At 43.5% G+C, this 20,823-nt stretch overlaps 1 protein-coding gene across 3 annotated transcripts in view; it reads left to right on the top strand.

The window, feature by feature from the left end:
• CCDC25 (coiled-coil domain containing 25) overlaps positions 1–12,730 on the top strand; it is a 29,067-nt gene extending 16,337 nt beyond the window's left edge. For all 3 annotated transcript variants that reach the window (XM_075201141.1, XM_075201139.1, XM_075201140.1), the window contains exons 9-10: positions 11,481–11,526; positions 12,079–12,730. In XM_075201141.1, coding sequence (XP_075057242.1) covers positions 11,481–11,526; positions 12,079–12,108 — 76 coding nt within the window. In that variant the 3' untranslated portion in view covers positions 12,109–12,730. The remainder of the gene's footprint in view (positions 1–11,480; positions 11,527–12,078) is intronic.
• Positions 12,731–20,823: the final 8,093 nt, after the last annotated feature.

Here is a 20,823-nt window from a genome sequence, read left to right as displayed (position 1 = left end):
CTTGGTTGAGCGGGATGTGCTTCTAAAGCTGGGTACACATCTATGCAATAATCAGATAAACACGATTCACGACCGTTTGGTCAAATATTACCAGAGTGTGTGCGCTCCCACCATCAAGTCTTAAAGAACCAAAACACATCGCATCTGTTGATTTTGGTTTTATAAACTTCATAAAAATGACAGTCCACGATGGAACAATGTCGGGCAAATGGAGAAGTGTGTACGCACTCGTGTCCGCCTGTCCAACACTTCTGCTGATGGTTCCTCCAACAGCGACGCCTTGGTGGGCGCACATGTTTAAATCTGTCGTATCCTACGTGCTCTGTTGTCTAAACGTGAGCACATGGAATACAGCACTGTCTTAGTAGGGAATCAAAAGTAAACATTCATTGCATGTACTATGTCATCTATTTGTTCCTGTATCCAAGTGTATAGATCATTAAATGTTAGCACTTGTATAAATGCATAGTGATTCTCCATAAAGTCTCATTTACTTGTGTGGTATGTTTACATTTCTCAAATGTTGTTTTATCCACTTGTTAATTTCCCTTGCTACAGGCATATTCTATTTATACAAACACCCTATACATTTCCATTCTAAAGCTACATCATATTACCTATCATGTGCAATATAAAATATATGGACAGTCAGTTCAGTACACCTGTGTAATATCCTGCAGCTGCACCACATCATTTGTCTAGGCCTTTATTGCAGGCGTGTCAACGAATTCCACCAAATAATCCAGAAAGCATAACTATGTCAATAATCCATGTATGGTTATTCTTCATCTAATTGTAATCATTTAACAATAGGCATACGTATATGACCATTTCAAGTATACATCATCATCACCATTTATTTATATAGCGCCACCAATTCCGCAGCGCTGTACAGAGAACTCACTCACATCAGTCCCTGCACCATTGGGGCTCACAGTCTAAATTCCCTAACACACACACACACAGAGACTAGGGTCAATTTTGTTAGTCAATTAACCTACCAGTATGTTTTTGGAGTGTGGGAGGAACATACAAACTCCACACAGATAAGGCCATGGTCGGGAATTGAACTCGTGACCACAGTGCTGTGAGGCAGATGTGCTCACCACTAAGCCACCGTGCTGCCCAATTATACATGCGCTAAACAGGGTACAACATGTATTCTCTACTGTGATCCTATAAGTATGCTTTATACATCTAAATGTTGGTGCCAAAATACACTATATGGACGCTTGCCCATTACTTCAATAGGGACTGTAATGACATTGTATTCAAATACATATATTTTAATATGGAGTTGGTCCCCCTTTTGCAGCCACAACAGCTTCTACCCTTCTTGGAAGGCTTTTCACAAGATGTTGAGTGTTTCTGTGGGAATTTGTGCCCATTCATTCTGTGGAGCATTTATAAGGTCAGGCACTGATGTTTGACAGGAAGGCCTGGTTTGCAATCTCCATTCCAGTTCTTCCCAAAGGTGTTCCATGGGGTTGAGGTCAGGGCTCTATGCGGGCCAGTCAAATTCTTCTACACAAACTCATCAAACCATGTCTTTGCTTTGTGCACTGGGGCACATTTGTGTTGGAATAGAAAAGGGACTTCCCCAAACTGTTGCCACAAAGTTAGAAGCATAGCATTGTTCCAAAGATTTTGTATGCTGAAGCATTAAGATTACCCTTCACTGGATATAAGGGGCCTAGCCCAACGCCTGAAAAACAGCCCCATACCATTATCCCTCCTCCACCAAACTTCACAGTTGGCATAATGCAGTCAGGCAGCTAACGTTCTCCTGGCATCTGCCAAACCCGGACTCACCCATCTGACGGCCAAATGGAGAAACGTGTTTCATTACTCCTCAGAACATGTTTCCACAGTCCAGTGTCGGTGTGCTTTACACCGCTCTATCCGACGTTTGGCATTGGTCTTGGTGATGTGAGGCTTGCATGAAGCTGCTCGACGTGGAAGCCCATTCCATTAAGCTCCCGCTACACAGTTTTTGTGCTTACATTGAAGTTTGGAACTCTTCAGCTATGAAATCAGCAAAGCGTTTGCGACTTTTACGCACCATGCACCTTAGCAGTTGTTGACCCCGCTCTGTGATTTTACGTGGTCTTCCGCTTCACGGCTGAGTTGTTGTTGTTCCTAAACGCTTCCAGTTTGTAATAATATCACTTACAGTTGACCGTGGAATATCCAGCAGGGATAAGATTTCATGAACCGTCTTATTGCAAAGGTGGCATCCTATCACAGTACCACGCTTGAAGTCACTGAGCTCTTCACAATGACTCATTTTGTATCACAAATGTTTGCAAAGGGAGACTGCATGGCTAGGTGTCTGATTGAAACACCTCAATTCAATAATTAACAGGTGTGACCAAATACTTTTGTCCATATAGTGTGTGTGTTTTGGTTGATCTAAGCAAATTTGTTCTAAATCTTTTTTTTTTCTTGAATAAATCTTCAAATATTGTTAGCGGAAAACTTATGATGGACTTGCAGGTCTCGGCTATGATCAGACCCAGAGCTTGAGATGAAATAACCGTGTTGTACTTGAGAAGAGCCAGAAGTATCAAGGTAGCAGCCGCTTTGGTCTGCAGGTTTTGGTCTACTGAAATACGTGTCCTCCTTTTCTATGAGTGGGGTGATCATTTGCAGCAGCCCTGGAAAGTAGGGTCATCCATCTGCTGGAAAGTCCGGAAGTCCTCAGGAGTTTCTCCTGTAACAGTGACCTATCTGAAAAGTAGTCTCTCTCAGGAACCAGTCCTTGGTCCAACAACTACGACTCTTCTACTTTTTGTTCCTATTTATTGTTTTCAGCATTGTCGCCATGGCGAAAAGCCAAACAAACGCGTGATTTTCTTCTACGGGTCTGGATCATTAAAAAAAACAAAACTAGTTTACAATTCTGCTGAGAGTGAACCGAACATAAACTATAGACAAAGCACTACTGTAAATGAATGGTGATGCTATTTCTTCTTCCTGGATGTTTGCATGTGGTTCAGCCCATTATTTAAATTGTTTACATATTGTTGCACTGTAGGCAGATTCCTGTAGAGTGTACAGAGTCACAATCTTTTTCAACAGATGGTTATGAGAGATGAAGATCACAAATCTGAATGTTAATTGTGTACGTGTTTACGCATGAATCGTCATGCTCAGCGGGACTTTACATCGTTAGTGAAATCGTTCGAGGAATTGCATCTGAAGTACGATTGCATAGGTGTGTACCCAGCTTAAGACAGACGGACATTCTGTAGATCTCCAGTTGTTTTCAATCTAAGCCCCAGCATGCTTTACCAGCTAGTAGCTAACAAGGTATGCTGGGACTTGTTGTTTCACAACTCCTGGAGAGCCTCAGATTGTTCAGGCATGCTCTAAACATATTCATGTCATCTTTATACCTGTCTGGCCAATCTTACAAATCACTCAGAGAGCTGTATATGTCTACACGCGACGACTACACTTTCAAAGTGAAAATTGAGACCGTTCCATCACTAATAGAGAATATATGTATGTCAGCCTTTAAACTGCATGCTGCCGTATCTGCAAGGTTTTCATCACAGCACGGATCTGTTTTTCAGGATCTCCAGCTCTTTCCCTTAATATTGGTAGCATGTGAGGATTGTGTTGGAGTCTCTAAATGATAAATGCCATCATCAATATCAAAGCACCTGACATGACTGGCAAGGTCAACGAGACAGCAAAGTCTGCTACTGGCCAGTCATCCTTCACAACTAAAACACAGGAGACTGATAATGGGCCTGTCTAAACTCTAAAAAGTGTCTAAAAATCAGACAAATTATTTTGTATGAGTGACTGCACCAAGGTTGTTTGAGCCAGTTTGACAATTGGAAGACGAAATGATCCCTCTCTTGTTCCGTGTCTAGAAACTGCAGCCTTTAGCTTCTACGTGGTCTTTACCAGAAAACGAATTGGAGCACAATCTGCTTTTCTACAACATTATTATCATCGTCCCCTGAAAGCTTACCTGAGTCCTTTGGTGCTAACATCTTCCCCAGTGAAATCCACTGGTTGGTGCCACCTCCAGACAATTCAAGATTGTTCAGATTCCGAGACAAATACTGGGCTTAGATTACGGACCTTTTCTTTGACAACAATACATTTTCCCTATTCCCAGACTATTGTGCTGTTATGCAGGTGCAGTAGCCACCTTTACAGACATGAACCCTAAATGTGTTCCTTTATGATGCCGTTTCCTATCAAAAGTTTCTACTGCTCAGCTGCTGCGGATTTGTCCTAGATTCATTGCTTGGACTTACTCCACCTGCTGATTAGAGGTCCTGGGTCCAAATTTGTTTTCGGGTTTTTTGGCTTTTTTTTTTATTTCTCTTTCATCCAGTCTGGGGGACACTGCTTACCATGGGTTGTGGAGGGAGCTTGGGGGAGTTGGCACCGAACTAGTTAAGTTTTAGTACTGCCGACAGACCCCTCCCCTCTACAATCCCCCTGGACTCTTCAGTTTTTTTCAGGTGCCCTGGAGTTGGGCAGTGTTTCTTATAGCTAGTATAAATTTTAAAAAATGTATTTCTTTATTTTATTTTTATTCACTACTATTGGTGGCAGTGCTGGAGTGTGTTCTATAATAGAGAACACACTCACAGCCAGCAACGCAGGCATTCTCCTGTCAGATGGGAGCCAGAGGCTCTCACTGACAGGGAAACTTTCAGAAGGGTGCCTAAACTGAGGAGTGACAAGCGGTCTCATGGACCGCTGCACTCCTCCAGCCTCCCCGATAACCGGCGCTGCCATTACAGGCAGAGAGTGCCGGTTATCGGATTAGCAAGTAGCGGCGGCCATCTTGGATTTTCGGGCCAGCAGCGCTACGGAGAGAGGAGGAACGGGGCTATACCACGGTTCCCCCCTCATGCATAGGAGGAGGGCGCCGGGTATGTCGCTGCGGAGACCTCTGTATAGAGGTCTCCACTATCTGTCACGCTCCATTTTTTCTTTTTTGATACGTTTTTGGAGCTATTGAAGGGGGGGGGGAGCTAATGCATAGAGTTCCCCCCTCCTTCCACAGAGAGATGCTATATCCCAGTCTTCTGGCTCCAAAGGAAGCCTGGGAAGAGAGAGCAGAGCTGAGGGAGCAGACACTGGACAAACTGCCGTGGACTTCTCTCCTTTATGGCCCTGGGCTAAGTATTGCCTTTAAACACACATATTGTTTATTTCTGTGGAAAAAAAGTAGGCTTGTAAGGTTTACATTATAGTCTCCTACTTGCCTACAAACATTTGGTGTTTAATTATTACAAGTACAACTTTTATTATATAGATTAGTTGTTTCTTGTTATATAATCTGTTTTCCTGCATACATATCTCTCTCTATTCTCTCTGTTTACACAGCTAGATTAACCCTTTAATCTGTGTGATTGGTGTGCCTTCCTTTATAAGAATGACAGATAAGGGAAAGGGCCCTATTGCAAAATATTTCACTTGTTCAAAATGTCAAGTTAAATTACCATGTGGGCAGGGGGACCCTAAATTGGCGCTCTGTTCTGCCTGTGATGCAGGGGCTTCCACTGTGCAGACTCTTTAGTCCACAGCCCCTCTGACGGAGGAGCCGGCCTGGGTGGCCTCCCTGACGCAGTCGGTTTTCTCCTTAGCTCAGATGGTATTACAATCTAACCAATTGCTATCTAATATGGCTATTTCGGTGGCTACTAATAATAGCACTCAGCTGGGCCTCCCTGTTACCACAGGGTCTATTGGAGCGTCCTTACCAGGACCTTCCTCTTCCTTTTCTGACCAAACCCCTATCCCCACAGAAGCGGCATGGTCTACATCTTTCCTTAAAGGTTTAAATAAGCTTAACTTGTTGCTTGAGTCCCCAAACATCCCGTCCGCTAAAAGAAAGAGACCTAGATCGGATAACCCTATCATGGTCCTTTCAGATTCTGAGGAATCTTCTGAGGATGAGGGGGCAGTTTATTCCGATTCTGACCAAGTTCAGTCTTCGAAACAGGAGGATAGTTCTAGAAGCCAATTTGTTAATGATTTGGTTTTTGCAGTTAGACAAGCGTTAGACCTCCCAGAACCGGAGAATCCTACGCCTAGAGACAGAATTCTGTTTAAGAAGGCCAAAAGAAAGGCTTGCCGTTTTTCCCCTTCTAGGGAACTCGTAGACATTGCTGAAGGAGCATGGAAACAACCTGAGAAGAGGTTCTCAGTTCCCAGAAGATTCTCCTCCTTGTACCCCTTACAGGAGGAGGAGGTAATTCGTTGGGAAAGTATCCCAAAAGTAGATGTTCCTATAGCACGTTTGGCCAAACACACCTTACTTCCAGCTCCTGGTTCAGCGTCCCTTCCGGATGCCAATGACCGGAAGGTTGAATCCCAACTGAAATCTATTTTTGCGGCTGCAGGTTTGTCCTTTAGACCCACATTCGCTTCAGCTTGGGTAGCTAGAGCCATGGAAGTATGGGCAGACCAGCTGGCAGAGGCCTTACATGGCTCTGAATTACTCCCCCTGGCCTTGCATTTAAAAGAGGCATCGGGGTACATTTATGAGGCAGTACAAAATTCAGCGGCTGTCTCCTCTATACAGGCTGCATCCATTTCAGCTAGAAGAACTCTATGGCTGAAATCCTGGGAGGGAGATGCGGAATCAAAAAAGTCTGTTGAAATCATTCCTTTTTCAGCAGCAGGTTTGTTTGGTCCGGAATTAGATACCTTGATATCCCAGGCTACTGGGGGCAAGAGTACTTCCTTGCCGGTTTTCCCAGGTAGAAGCAGAAAACCCAGGTTCAGCTCTTTCCGTCAGTCCTTTCGAGGATCCTCCTTGTCCAGTGGACAGTCTTTTAGGGGTAAACAGCCCAATGCCCGAGGCTCCTCCTCTAGAGGAAGATCCTCTTTTTCGGCCAGGCGCCAGGCCTCCAAGACTCAGGAGAAGCCTGCGTCCTTGTCCACTCGTTTCCCCGGGGGAAACCCCAGTGGGAGGTCGTCTGTCTCTTTTTCTTCAACAGTGGACAGAGTCCTCCCAGGACTCCTGGATTCGGGGCATTATATCAAGGGGATACAGGATATACCTGCTGGGTCCCAGACCCCATCGGTTCTTCGTAACCCCCCCTACCCCGAGATCCATTCAGAAGACAGGCAATACAGGATTGTGTCGCCTCTCGTCTCTCTCAGAAAGTTATCTGCAGGGTTCCAGAATTCCAAAAGGAACAGGGTTTTTATTCAAACCTGTTCCTTGTGAAGAAGCCGGACGGCTCCTTCCGACCCATTTTAAACCTAAAGTCCCTCAATGTACACCTAAGAGTCGACAGATTTCGGATGGAATCTCTGAGGTCGGTCATAAACGGTTTGGAGAAAGATCAATTTATGGCTTCCATAGACATAAAAGATGCACACCTCCACATTCCCATTTGGAAGGGCCATCAGTCCCTCCTCAGATTCACTGTAGGACCCTCCCATTATCAGTTTCGGGCCGTCCCCTTCGGCCTCTGCACAGCGCCGAGGGTTTTCACAAAAGTCATGTTGGTTATAGCAGCTCGTCTTCACCTTCTGGGCATCCAGGTCGTGCCTTATCTGGACGACCTGCTCTTCAAATCCTCCTCAGAGTTGTTTGCGTTATCACTTGTCCCTTTCTTGGGCCTCATCATGGACACCAGCCAGCAAAAGGTGTTCCTGCCTGTCGAAAAGGCCACCTCAATTCAGAGTATTACTTCCCAGGTCTTGTCCTCTCCCAGACCCTCAATCCACTTGTGCATGCGGTTGCTGGGAAAGATGGTGGCCTCCTTCGAGACCATTCCCTTTGCTCGAGCCCACTCTCGCTGTTTTCAGTGGGATATGTTAACAAAGTGGTCAGGATCCCATCTACGCCTGGACCTACAGAAGATCTCTCTATCCCCGAGGTCCAGAGAATCTCTCCAGTGGTGACTGATTCAGGATCACTTGACAGTGGGCAGATCCTTCTCTCCGGGGGCGTGGGTCATAGCAACGACAGACGCCAGCCTGAAAGGTTGGAGGGCGGTAATCCTTCACCTCCGGCTTCAGGGCCTTTGGTCGGTTCAGGAATCATCCCTATCCATAAATGTTGGAACTGAAGGCTATTTTCTTAGCCCTCAAAGGAGGACAATCCCTCCTCCAGGGCCACCCTGTCAGAATTCAGTCCGACAATGCCACGGCTGTGGCATATGTCAACAGACAGGGAGGAACCAAGAGTGCAGCAGCAATGAAAATTGCAGCCCAGATTTTGTCTTGGGCAGAACTTCATGTTCCGGCAATATCGGCTGTATTCATCCCAGGAATACGCAATTGGGAAGCAGACTATCTCAGTCGCAACCAGATGATGCCGGGGGAGTGGTCTCTGCATCTGGAAGTGTTTCAGTGCCTGGTTCAGAGGTGGGGCCTTCCAGACATAGATCTCATGGCCTCCAGACACAACAGGAAGGTTTTCAGGTTTTGCGCAAGGTCAAGAGACCCCTTAGCCGTGGCAGTAGACGTCATGACCATGCCATGGGAGTTCAGGATGGGATACCTATTTCCTCCTATCTCCATGCTTCCTCGCATTCTCAGACGGGTCAGGCATGGGGGTCTGCCAGTAATTCTGGTAGCTCCCTCATGGCCGCGCCGAGTCTGGTACGCGGAAATAATCTCCATGGCAAAAGGACATGGGGTTCGTCTACCATCTCGAGACGACCTTCTCCTTCAGGGTCCATTCCTACACCAGAATTTACCTCCGCTCAGTTTAACGGCATGGCTGTTGAAGCCAGTCTCTGGAGGGCTAGAGGTTTCTCCCCAAACGTGGTAAACACCCTTATGCGAGCTAGAAAACCAGTTTCAGCTCGCATCTATCACAGGATTTGGAGAGCTTACATTAGATGGTGCGAAGGTAGGACTTGCCACTCATCCTCCTTTCGCCTCACTCGCTTGTTAGCTTTCCTTCAGGATGGCCTGGAGGCAGGTCTCAGGTTAGGTTCCCTAAAGGTCCAGGTATCGGCACTTTCGGTTTTTTTCCATATAAAATTAGCCGATTTACCGGATATCAGGACTTTTCTCCAGGGAGTACTGCATATTCAGCCTCCCTATGTTCTGCCGACAGCATCATGGGTTCTCAACCTGGTACTGGAAATGCTTAAAGGGCCTCCTTTTGAGCCCTTGCGTGTGTCAGAATTAAAGTGGTTGACCTGGAAGGTCCTCTTTCTTTTAGCTATCGCTTCTGCTCGAAGAGTTTCGGAATTAGGAGCCTTGTCCTGTCGGGAACCATATTTGGTTTTCCACGAGGACAGAGCGGTCTTAAGAACCCTTCCTTCCTTCGTTCCGAAGGTAGTTTCGGCTTTTCACCTTAACCAAGAAATTGTAGTTCCGGCTTTTTCATCCGCTTCCCAATCTGATCACCAGACTATGGAAAAGTTAGATGTGGTTAGGGCTCTGCGCATCTATGTAAAAAGAACTTCTCAAATTAGACGTACAGATTCTTTGTTTGTTCTCTATGATGCTAATAAGAGAGGCTGGCCAGCCTCAAAACAGTCCATCGCTAGATGGATTACGGCAACCATTAGACATGCTTACATAAAGGCTAACCGTCCTGTGCCAGAGAGACTTACGGCCCATTCCACCAGATCGGTAGGGGCGTCGTGGGCAGCGAGAAATGGGGCTTCTGCGGACCAGCTTTGCAGAGCAGCCACCTGGTCCTCTGTCCACACGTTTACAAAGTTTTACCAATTTAATGTATTTGCATCTACGGATGCAGATTTCGCTCGTAATGCTTTGCGAGCTGGATTTTCAGAGTAGTCCCACTCTTAGGGGGCTGCTTTAGAACATCCCCATGGTAAGCAGTGTCCCCCAGACTGGATGAAATAGAAAAGAGGATTTATGTACTTACGTTAAATCCGTTTCTCTGATTCCGTCTGGGGGACACTGCGATCCCTCCCTTCTTCTGTTCTTCTGTGGGCTCTTATTTGACTGGCCTTATTCCTAGGGCTTTTTAATAAACTGAAGAGTCCAGGGGGATTGTAGAGGGGAGGGGTCTGTCGGCAGTACTAAAACTTAACTAGTTAGGTGCCAACTCCCCAAGCTTCCTCCACAACCCATGGTAAGCAGTGTCCCCCAGACGGAATCAGAGAAACGGATTTAACGTAAGTACATAAATCCTCTTTTTCCTGGCGGCTGCGTTGTTACACCCACTTGGACATGGATTATTATCCCATGGATGTTTTGGCACATTTTCATGCCTTATTTCTTTTTACCTGCTGAATGCCGAAGGCGTTGAAGATGATGACACTAACTTGCTTTTATGTAGGTGTTAGAAGTCCACCAGCCCCAGTCTAAGTGTAGTGTACAGGAACTCGTTGTTCAGGTCATGCATGCTTCCCATCGTTGCATTTCTCTCCTGGATGGTGCTAGCTATTTTATGGAATCCCTTATCTATAAGGAAAGTAAGTACCCCCGCCGACCCCCCCCCCCCCCCCGCCCACAAAAAATCCAAATACCCAGAAACCCTTGCATTCCAGGATGTTGGATATAATGCTGTTTTCTTAGCCATAAAAAGAGGCACAGCTGCATGTAAATTCTTTGTCACTTCTCATGAAAGCATCACCACACCCTGGGATTACTATAGCTCTTCAGCTTTCAGGGTTTTACAAGACCCAGCTTGTCAGGGCATGCTGATACTTTTAGTTCTATGACACCCGGAGAACCACAAGTTGACTAATTTGTAGACCTGCTCATTGTACAGGTCTACAGGGAGCCCAGGTCAGAGTTGGCACTAGAATCGCATGACATTTATAAAGAACTTGTAGCAGAGAGCTTGGCATGCCCGCCAGTGGCTAGAACTATGTTACGCTTGTATTGTGAGCTGTGAGAGACTCCATATCTAAAGGTGTTTTATTTCCTGGCATCAAGGCAATGCCTGCCAGCTCTGCGTTTCACTGCTAGCACCTTGGCTGGCTGACACTAATGCGATTTTCTGAGAATTTGTGTAATATTATATTAGGATGCTGAGGTTGGGACATCAGAGAGGTGTGTGGGAGTGTTTTGAAAAGTATTGTAATATTGTTGAGTAAATTGTGGCAATGAAATAATGATTTCATTCCATCTCTCCTAGGGAGCGTGAGTCAGGTTAAGCTGGCTGCAGGGATTGTTAGACTGTTCAACATTGTCAGCGTTAAATGATTTTTTTAAATTGTATTTGTGTTCATGTATTAAGCACAGAACCGTAAGAAGGCTTCTTACTACTTGGCACAAATGTTTACTGAATCGGTCTCCCATTCAATTACATAGTAAGGCACTGACCATGAGAATATATCAAACGGGGGAGGGGAGGATACTACAACAATAAGTATTTTCAAAAGAAGTGGCTAGCAATATATAAAGGTATCTTATGGTGGTCTTTTTTATGACTAGTGACCTGCTTATTGTACAGGTCAGTGTTTACTCAGCATTTGAACTTCTCATACACCTATGTATGTTAATCACTTATTACTGGTATATTAACACTACTCTATCGTGTGTTTCCTCAGGAGCTACTCTTCATTGATGAAATCTGACAAAATGTCTTCCAATCAGGTAAGAAGGCAGGAACTCCTGCGTATGCTGCACTTTTAGGTGTTATTGTCCCCTACACACACTGCGGAGTTAGCCATATTGTGACCTAAACAAACAATCGGCTAGGGACTTGTGCCACATGCTATGTTGATGTTAATAACTACCACAGAATCAGCAGTTTGAATATTGGCTCAGCCACCAAAAGAACGGTCACTGTGTTGGTGACCGGCTTAGCTTAAGGCCTGTGGCCATTCACACAAACTTGCTGTAATCCAAAGCACCAGTTCGTTGTCGACTTTCATTGGTCTGACCTGCGGTAGAGCGATGAAAGCTGATATCCGATTGGTTGGGTCTACGTGTGAGGTATTCTACAACAGGCCTCTGTTGTCTAGCACAGGCTTGTCCAACCTGTGGCTCTCTACAAGTCCCAGTATACAGAGTTTCTGCAGCAGGGCTTCTTAATGATGTACACAGCTAAGAGAACAGGGGGTAGGATAGGGGCGGTTGAGTACATAAAATAATCTTTCTTACTTACCTTTAAAACATAATGATTGATGTATTCTCTTTCTGCAGGATGGCAATGAGTCTGATGACTTCATGTAACATGTCGGACAGCACTAGTTACCAGAGTTGAACTATGTTAAATTGGTCCTGGGGACCTGTCAATGCCAAAATAGAGAGACTCTGTTAACCCTGCATCCAGCGCTCGCTTACTGCTCCAGCCCGACACATGTGCCATTAATCCCTCTGTCTATACCTTGTGGGGGATATTCGGAAACCTTTCTCGCTCCATAAGAGGATCTGTTTGCTGTCCTGAAATTGTTCAAATAGATTGAAGTTAAGAAACTGGAAACAGGATCACCCACCCTCCCGTGTGGTCTTCTGGATGCTGCATCTGTCGGTGATGTCACTTCATGCAAGGACCCCGTGTAAACCACAAGTCCACATGAAGAGCTCGCTGCTAACATCCGCAGACTGTGCTCTCTCAGCAAATAGCTTCTCTGGATTGGGTGTTTTTAAACTTTTATTCCCTTTTCCCAACATCTCAGAGAATTTAAATATTATTTTTTTAGATGTCTCTCTGATATCTCCACACTTGCATTTTTGAGTCTTGGCCTGGAAACATAGCTGGGGCTCGCCGAAAATGAATTGCAGTCTACTAGCTTCTTGTCACTGTTGGGTACATTCAATAAGCAAGATTGAGAAATAAAGTTTAAGCCATAAATGTCTTGGTGTGTCCTTTCTGTTAGACGCGTTTTACAGTGCTGGAGACGTCTTTTGTGTTTGGTCTCCAGGATGTCTGTGTTTTTAAATCATGCATATGCAACCAGAAATCATACTAACATGTAGGCAGCCGTTTCTCCCATCTCTAACCCTTGCATTCCTTCAGATCAGTCTTCTATATTGTCATATGCGTGAGACGGATCATCTGGTAGAGAAAAAGAAATAAGTTAACAAGTTCAGTTTCTCAGAAGTGAACTGTAGACGGGGCATCTATGACCCTCATTAACCAATTGACCTGTAGCCACATGGGCCACCGCGGGGACTTTACCGGAGTTAAACTGGCCGCAATGACAACTGCCAGCCTGCATCTGGGTGACAGATAAATAGTAATCCACCAACAGCTAAGCCAGACAGGTTCAGCCAAATGCAGAACAAGAATAGGAAGCAAAAAACACTGATGGAGAGCAGACGCACAACAGCAAGGTCGGAAGTCTTATAGCACTATCCCATGGCTGCCATCAGTTGGGGGGGGGGGTAGAGGTGTTACTTCTTTATGGGGGCCCCAAGGTCATGCAAATATCCCTTAGACTGATCACACTAGTGTGCTGCTGAACTACCACTCACGAGTAAGGAGCTAGCTGAGTACCAGAGCTTTTCAACTGCAATGTCGGTAAGACTAATATCTACTGTACACTAGGTAAGTTCAGGTTCTTTCTACATTTGCAGTATATTTTTGGTTACAGGGGTCTATTCCAAGTTGAGTAAAGTACAGCACAGTGGCTTAATGGTTAGCCTCAAAACATTCGGGTTGTGAGTTAGATTGCCGACCAAGGCTATATTTGTGGTTTGTATGTTTCCCCGTGTTTGCGTGGGTTTCCCCTCGGGTCCTTCGGTTTCCTCCCACACTCAAAAAACATACTGGTAGGTTAATTGGCTGCTATCAAACTGACTAGTCTGTGTGTCCATTAGTCTGTGTGTGTGTGTGGTGAAGGGAATTTAGACTAATCTCCAATGGGGCAGGGACTGATGTAAGTGGGTTCTCTGTACAGCGCTGCAGAATTGGTGGCGCTATATAAATAAATGATGATTCATTCATGTCAGGCACATGGGCTCGAAATTAATTTTATTCGTTAGATCAGTAAACCTGAACGTGTAAATTGTTGCTGTACAAATGATTGTTTATTAATTGCGGTCATGTTCTCTTCTAAATCTATGATTTTTGGCATTTTTTTTTTTTTTATAAATTTCAAACATTTGTATTTGTTATTCGGATGTTGCACCGCTTGTATGTTTTGTAAATCATAAGCCAGTTTACCGTTCTGTTGAACTACCGATATGAAGACCTAATTCTCTTGTGAACTCTAACTGTAAATAGGAGAAATTTTTACTCTACTGAAGAAAATCAAGTGCGATCATTGTGTGCAACACTCGCGTTCTGCCCAAGGTGAAACGCGTCTCATGCGTTTTATATCTATGCATGAACTCTCCATTTGGAAATGTTTTATAGATGATATTGTTTAGCATAATCAGCAGATTTGGAAAGTGCTTTAGAGCTTTTTGTAGTTCCCGCTAATAAGAATTCTCAAATCCATTTCTTGTACAGATGAGACCAAATAAGGTTAAAATAATGTCTCCGTCTTGTGTCTCTGCTGTATATGAGGGGTTTTGTTTTTCGGTCTGAATGAGCCAATAAGAGATTGGCTCATTCAACCTTCCCCCCACGACCAAGTTGCTGCCATCCTATAAAGAACCAGCAACATCTGAGCTTCACTTATTACATTTGTGTACTTCTCCTTTTGAAGACGTATATAAATGTATCGTATGCTGTAATGTGACACTTTTGCCCTCCACATGCTTATTACCTGGTTATACATTACACACTGATGTTTGAACAGTCAGGGCCTGATTCGTTAAGGAAAGTAATTGCGTCAAATCGCTCTTCACATGCCCAGAACTGGTCTATACGCCAGTGATACAAGAACATCCAATTCATCTTTGAGCGCAAAGGACATTTATGACAGCCTATGATTTCATGGATGGAACGGGTATGTGAATGGGCGTATGCACATAGTCAATGTACAGTAAGGGTGTGCCAAGTTCGAGCGCACAGTGCAAGCTTTGGTCATCTTATATATAATTAAGCACTATATTATTAACAGGTAGCAATATTTTTTTATTATTTCTGTGCATTCTGTTAGAATTTTATGTTCCACATATGTATTGGATGTATCATACAGTGTATTGTCTGTCAGAGCAGAGCGCACCTAGACCCGTCAGATCAGCTTGTAGTTAGGTACGGAAGTGCGTTTGCCCGAATTACATAAGTTTTAAATTAAAACGCAATTTACTTTCATTTTTGCATGACTTGAATCAGTCCCTCAGTGGGGATTGTGAATGTAGTACTATAACTGTCCACTAGGCGTCCTCTCATGACTGCTGAATGGGTAAGATCACAGTAAATGAACTTCAAGCATGCTATAACCAATACTACTCTTTATATAGAACCTATAAATAAAAACACTCATAAATCCAAAAGTTTGGTCACTTAGTAAATGATAAATGCTTCATGCAGGATGTTCCACAGTGCAGCTGTAAAGGTCGGGTACATCTGTTAAGACTGGAGAGAAAAACTATCCAATCTGTGATATTATGGACATACTAAACACAGATCTGAAATCTATTGTACTGAATTACATTTACAAGAATATCCCTTTTTTAACGTACATTCCCTCTACTTATCCTGGTTAACAGATTTCTATATGAGAGCCCATGTCTGTACCGGTGGTAGTCATTATAGTTTGTAACTATCTCCTAGAACGTGACCGCGCTATCTGCAGCGGAGGATTGGAAGTTTTTCTGGTAATAAATGAGATACACATTATGATATGTACTAAAGTATTAGATTTACTAATCCAGGGTGTGTGGGAGAGTGACTTTGCAGGATCAGTATGTTAAGGACAAAAATAGAAGCACATTAGGGGATATACAGAGTGTTTCAAAAAGATGAACCCAGTTTCAAAGCCATATATTTCATTATGGCAACATGTTACATTTACACAAAAAGTTACAAGCGGTTTAATGAGTTATCAAATTTTCCTAACCATGTTATAAATGCTCTATGTGCCCTCTGTACAGACAACATTGAGACGATAGTTGAATTTGTCCCAAACGCCTCTCGGCCTGTCTTCCACTGAATACACCACTGTCGTGATTTTGTTTTTGAGGTCATTCATAGTGGTCACTACTGGTGGAACAGACACACGTTTTTTTGACATATCCCCACAAGAAAAAGTTGCAGGGTGTAACGTCTGAGGATCTTGGGGACTGAGAGTGTAGCACCAAGTGTTGGGGTCCCGTACGACCTATCCATCATTGAGGCAATGTGTCATTTAGAAAACGGACCTGCAGGACAGTCGTATGAGGGATCACAAGTTCTCATGTTTTCCTCTGAAGTGCGTGGTCGACCTGTGCACTTCTCCACTTCCCCTTACATACGCCTGTTTTCTCAAAGCGTCGGAACCAACGAGAAATACTCTTTGTCATTGGATCAGTGCCAAAATGCCATTGCACGCTACATCGCAATTACTGATTGTCTTGCTGAACTGCGGAATGCAAAACGCCTTTTGTTGCGGGGTCTCCATCTTGTGAACAACTGAGGCTAGGGGCGGTTTGAGTGCTGGGAGAGGCATCTAGCGGGAGTAATTTTTTGCTCCATGTTCCACACTTTCAGTCAGCAAGAGTTTCATTTATGGGTGGTTTGTGGTTGCAGCGATATAGCGATTTCAAATCGGGGCCATCTCTTTGAAACACCCGGTATATTAAACTCTGCAACATTACTATGTCATATAGCATCTGGCGTAAAATGAAGTTCTGATTGTACATTTCTTATCTAATGTGGCAAGAAGACCTTGACTCGAAGGTCACCTACACCCTGTAGTGGCGTCTACCTTACTATATCCTGTAAATAATTCAGGAACTTTGTTAAATGCTGCTCTAAATAAATACGGATAGGTGGGTGAGATGCAGGGTGGTCTCAACACTCGCCCTAATATATAAAGAGGTATAAAATGCAGTGTGCTCTTTCCGCAAGGTTTGTATTTTATATAGCCGATCCCAGCACTGTAGCACATTCTCATACAATTCATGGACTTGGGAGTGTGTCCAAACTTGTTTCTTTCATTTACCTCATGGTACCATACCTGTATAGTAATTATCACCGGCATTGCTGTACGCATAAGGCCGAATCCCAATGAGGTATATGTTATCAGTATGTGGATTTGAAGGGTGGTCCTGGGATCCCAAGGACAGGCACCAATAGAAGATAGCTATAATTATTCCTGGGCAGTATTGTGTGCAAGGATATTACAACTCAGCTCTCTCTGCACTCCTCCTGAACGAGATGTGTGTAAGACAGACTGAGATTTCATTGTCAAGTGTTTTCAGTGATTTCTACAGAGCATTTCATGTGTGATTGAAAAATGATCAGGAGAGGGTATCTCTGGGCAGTAAGAGCATGGGCAATGGCCGTAATGACAATGGGGTACTTTCATTTGGCTGACAGATTGAGAAAGTTACGGCCTAATCCAGTTTTTAATCACATGATTCTGAGAAAGTGATTCTATTACTGCATATTACATGCCATTTAAGCAGACTGATCTATTAACAATCCGATTTTTCAAAAATGTGTCAATCACAACTAAATTGTCTGATCAGATCTGCCTGTGAAAAGTAGCAGCGCAAACTGGTATTTCATCAGCCAATTTGAGGTAGAGGAGCTTGGATTAATTCATACATCCATATTAAAAAGACGAATGTCTTATAATAGCAATAAATACATAGACATGCTGCAGCACTAAGTGCACTGTTGAAGAATTAAAGGGCATTTGTACTTGACCTCCTAGCTTCTTAGGGGGTCACTTGTAAAAGTCTGATTTCATCAGGAACCTCAAAAATTAATGATGGTGTTTACAGGTAGCGGACACCACTTATTCACATAAGAAGGGGGTGGGGGGTGTTTCATGTTTGCAAATATTTTTAAATTAACCTTCAAACACAGGTAGCATTTTATTTGTAACTAGTTTTTGATGAAGCAGGATGCATGGGGTCCTACTGTATCTCTGCGATGTCCTTCTGTCCAACCTTGAACTCGGAAGACCAACTGGAGTTTTTGCCATTAAATTCCAATGACGTCTGACATGGAGCATTGGCTGGAGTTCAGGACACACTAATCACTAGACAATCTATTTCATGCGGGCACCATCATCATCATCAACATTTATTTATATAGCTCCAGCAAATTCCGTATCAGTTTACAATTGGGAACAAACATTAATATCATCATCATCACCATTTATTTATTTATAAATAGTTTATTTAATAAAACAATACTGGGTAATACATACAGACAGAGAGGTAAGAGGGTCCTGCTCACAAGTTTACAATCAATGGGACAATGGGAGTTTGAAACACAAGGGCGCATCCTCCATCATATTGCACATTGGACCAGCTAGCATGCAAAGATAATAAGAATTGAGTGGACTGTGTGATCAGGAGGTAATTTGGTAACCCAAGGAGATTAAGATACTGGTTGAGGAATATTGTAAGCTTGTCTGAAGAGGTGGGTTTTCAGAGAACCCTTGAAGGTTTGAAGACTAGAGGAAAGTCTGTGCGAGGGAGGGAATTCCACAAAGTAGGTGCAGCCCGAAAAAAATCCTGTAACCGAGAATGGGAGGAAATGATGAGAGTGGAAGAGAGACGCAGATCTTGTGCAGAACTGAGGTGTCGAGTTGGGAGATACTCTGAGACAAGAGAGGAGATGTATGTCGGTGCAGTTTTGTTGATGGCCTTGTAGGTTAGTAGAATAATTTTATAGAGGATTCATTGAAAAGCAGGCAACCAATGTAGAGACTGGCAGAGTGGCTCAGCAGAGGAATAACGGTTTGCAAGGAAAATCAGTAGCGGTTCAAGTTTGATTTTCGCAAGACCAGTAAGGAGGGAATTGCAATAGTCAATGCCGGAGATGATGAGTGCATTAATTAAGGTTTTTGTAGTGTCTTGTGTGAGAAATGTACGTATTCTGGAAATGTTCTTTAAATGAATGTAACATGATTTAGATATAGAGTTGATGTGGGGAACAAAGGATAGTTGTGAGTCAATAATTACACCTAGGCAGCGAGCTTGTAGGGTGGGATTTATGGTCATGTTATCAACAGAAACAGAAATGTCAGGCAGGAAGCATCTGTTTCAATCATACACATCAGTCCTTGCCCCACTGGAGCTTACAATCTATAGTCCCTAACACGTAAAAACACACACACTAGGGTTAACTTCGTCAGAAGCCAATAAGCCTCTTCTCTGGACCTCCTCTGCATGAATAGATCAAGGCAATGTCCCTAGCAGGGGATCCAGAGCGATTACAAACTTCTAATGCGCTTATCAGAGATTTTATCACATCCCTTTCCAAGCCATATATTAGTTCCTGCTTTCTTTTGCCATTTCTTTTTATCCTATGACACAAGGATTAAACATATTCAGGAATATAGGCTCAGGGCTTTCTCTCAACACTTGCCAAGGTTCCACTGTCACTATCCCAGGTCCGACCTCTGCTCTCAGCCAGCAAGGCTATAGAAATATGCCAGAGGGCTCTTATTACATTTTTGGGTTTGGTCTGTTTTTGTTTTCTGGAAAAGTTGTCACATGCAGGCTGTTTTCACTGATCCCTGCCCGTATACACAATGTGTCTCACTAAAGTGCTATTTCCCGTCTTTGAACCCTAAGGCATTAAAGAAAATGAAAACCAGCTGAGGGGAGCAAGGGATATTTAACCAATTACTGAAAGCAGTTCCAAGTTAGCTAATGTATGAATACACCATCACTATGGAGTTTATGCTATGCATTCAAGTTTATATCTATAATGTCTAATGTCACCTTTCTTATATCTGGGGGGAGGGGCATAATACAGTAGGAGAAAATGTTTGTGATAAGAGCGTCCTTGATGAGAAATTAGATTACAGCCGTCAAACTATTTCTACTTATGTGTGCTCTCTTATATGCAATAAAAAGGCAAGATATTATGGGATCATTGAGTATAGCGGACATGGGATATTACTACTGGAATCTACCAGACTTCATTGGTTTCTTCTTCATTGATGAATTTAATAATGGGTCAACTTACATTTGTCTTTTAGAGTGTACACTACTCATGATCAAACATGTTAAATAATTTTTGGGTGGCATAAGAAGGATGCGGTTTCATCTATCGCCTCAAGCAGTAGAATGATTAGGTAGACCCCCGACCTAAGAGTTATTGGTACCAAAGTTCTTGTTTACAATGATCAAATCTATCTCTATGTTTCCTATTGGTGGGTGGGAGCTCTCGTACGCACAGTCACACTTTTCTTGTAGCATAAGTACAGTCCCAGTTTGTCGTGGTTTAAATTCTGCGACCAGCCAACATTTTCCCCGATCTGCCTGCTAGCCGTAATACTCCCGGCTGTTTACTACGTTCAGTAAAAATGCTCTTTGTTCTATATAATAAGTCTAGTCACAAGATACCCAGGTCTGTGTGCAGGGTCCTGCCTGGGTATATATACCTGTCCAGTCATAACATACCAAGGTCTCTATATTAGTATGAGTCTATATACAGTGCTAAGCACAGTCACAATTGGTCAGGGTCCATACATGAAGCGTCTTCAAGATGGGGCGAAAAGTTTTTTAAAATCTCTTTTAAGACTACAACCAGATCCATACAAAACTCCAGAGACAAATTCAACAGAGGGAGCCATCCTACCAACAATAGCTATGAAACTGTTCTCGTTAACACGTAATTCTCCTTTAACCGGTACCAATAAAGCTTTATTTACTAACATTTTACCAGAACTCTTTCCCTGTACACTTTCTGGACTCAACTATACAAAACAACTAAAGACTCCCATTATTTTCAGTCAGGCTCTGTGCTAGAATCCATCTGGAGAATTATTCCAAGTTTAATTTCTGTAACAAAGTTAATATTTGCTTATAAAATGTGTCTTATTAAAATGTGTTCTTGAACAGGGCCAGATCAAGTTGTTGTTGCCAGACTTCATCTCCTGTCCA

The sequence above is a fragment of the Mixophyes fleayi genome, chromosome 3, assembly GCF_038048845.1.
Source record: "Mixophyes fleayi isolate aMixFle1 chromosome 3, aMixFle1.hap1, whole genome shotgun sequence".
NCBI lineage: Eukaryota > Metazoa > Chordata > Amphibia > Anura > Limnodynastidae > Mixophyes > Mixophyes fleayi.
Note: the sequence above shows the minus strand (reverse complement) of the source record. Positions and strands in the feature narration are given on the sequence as shown.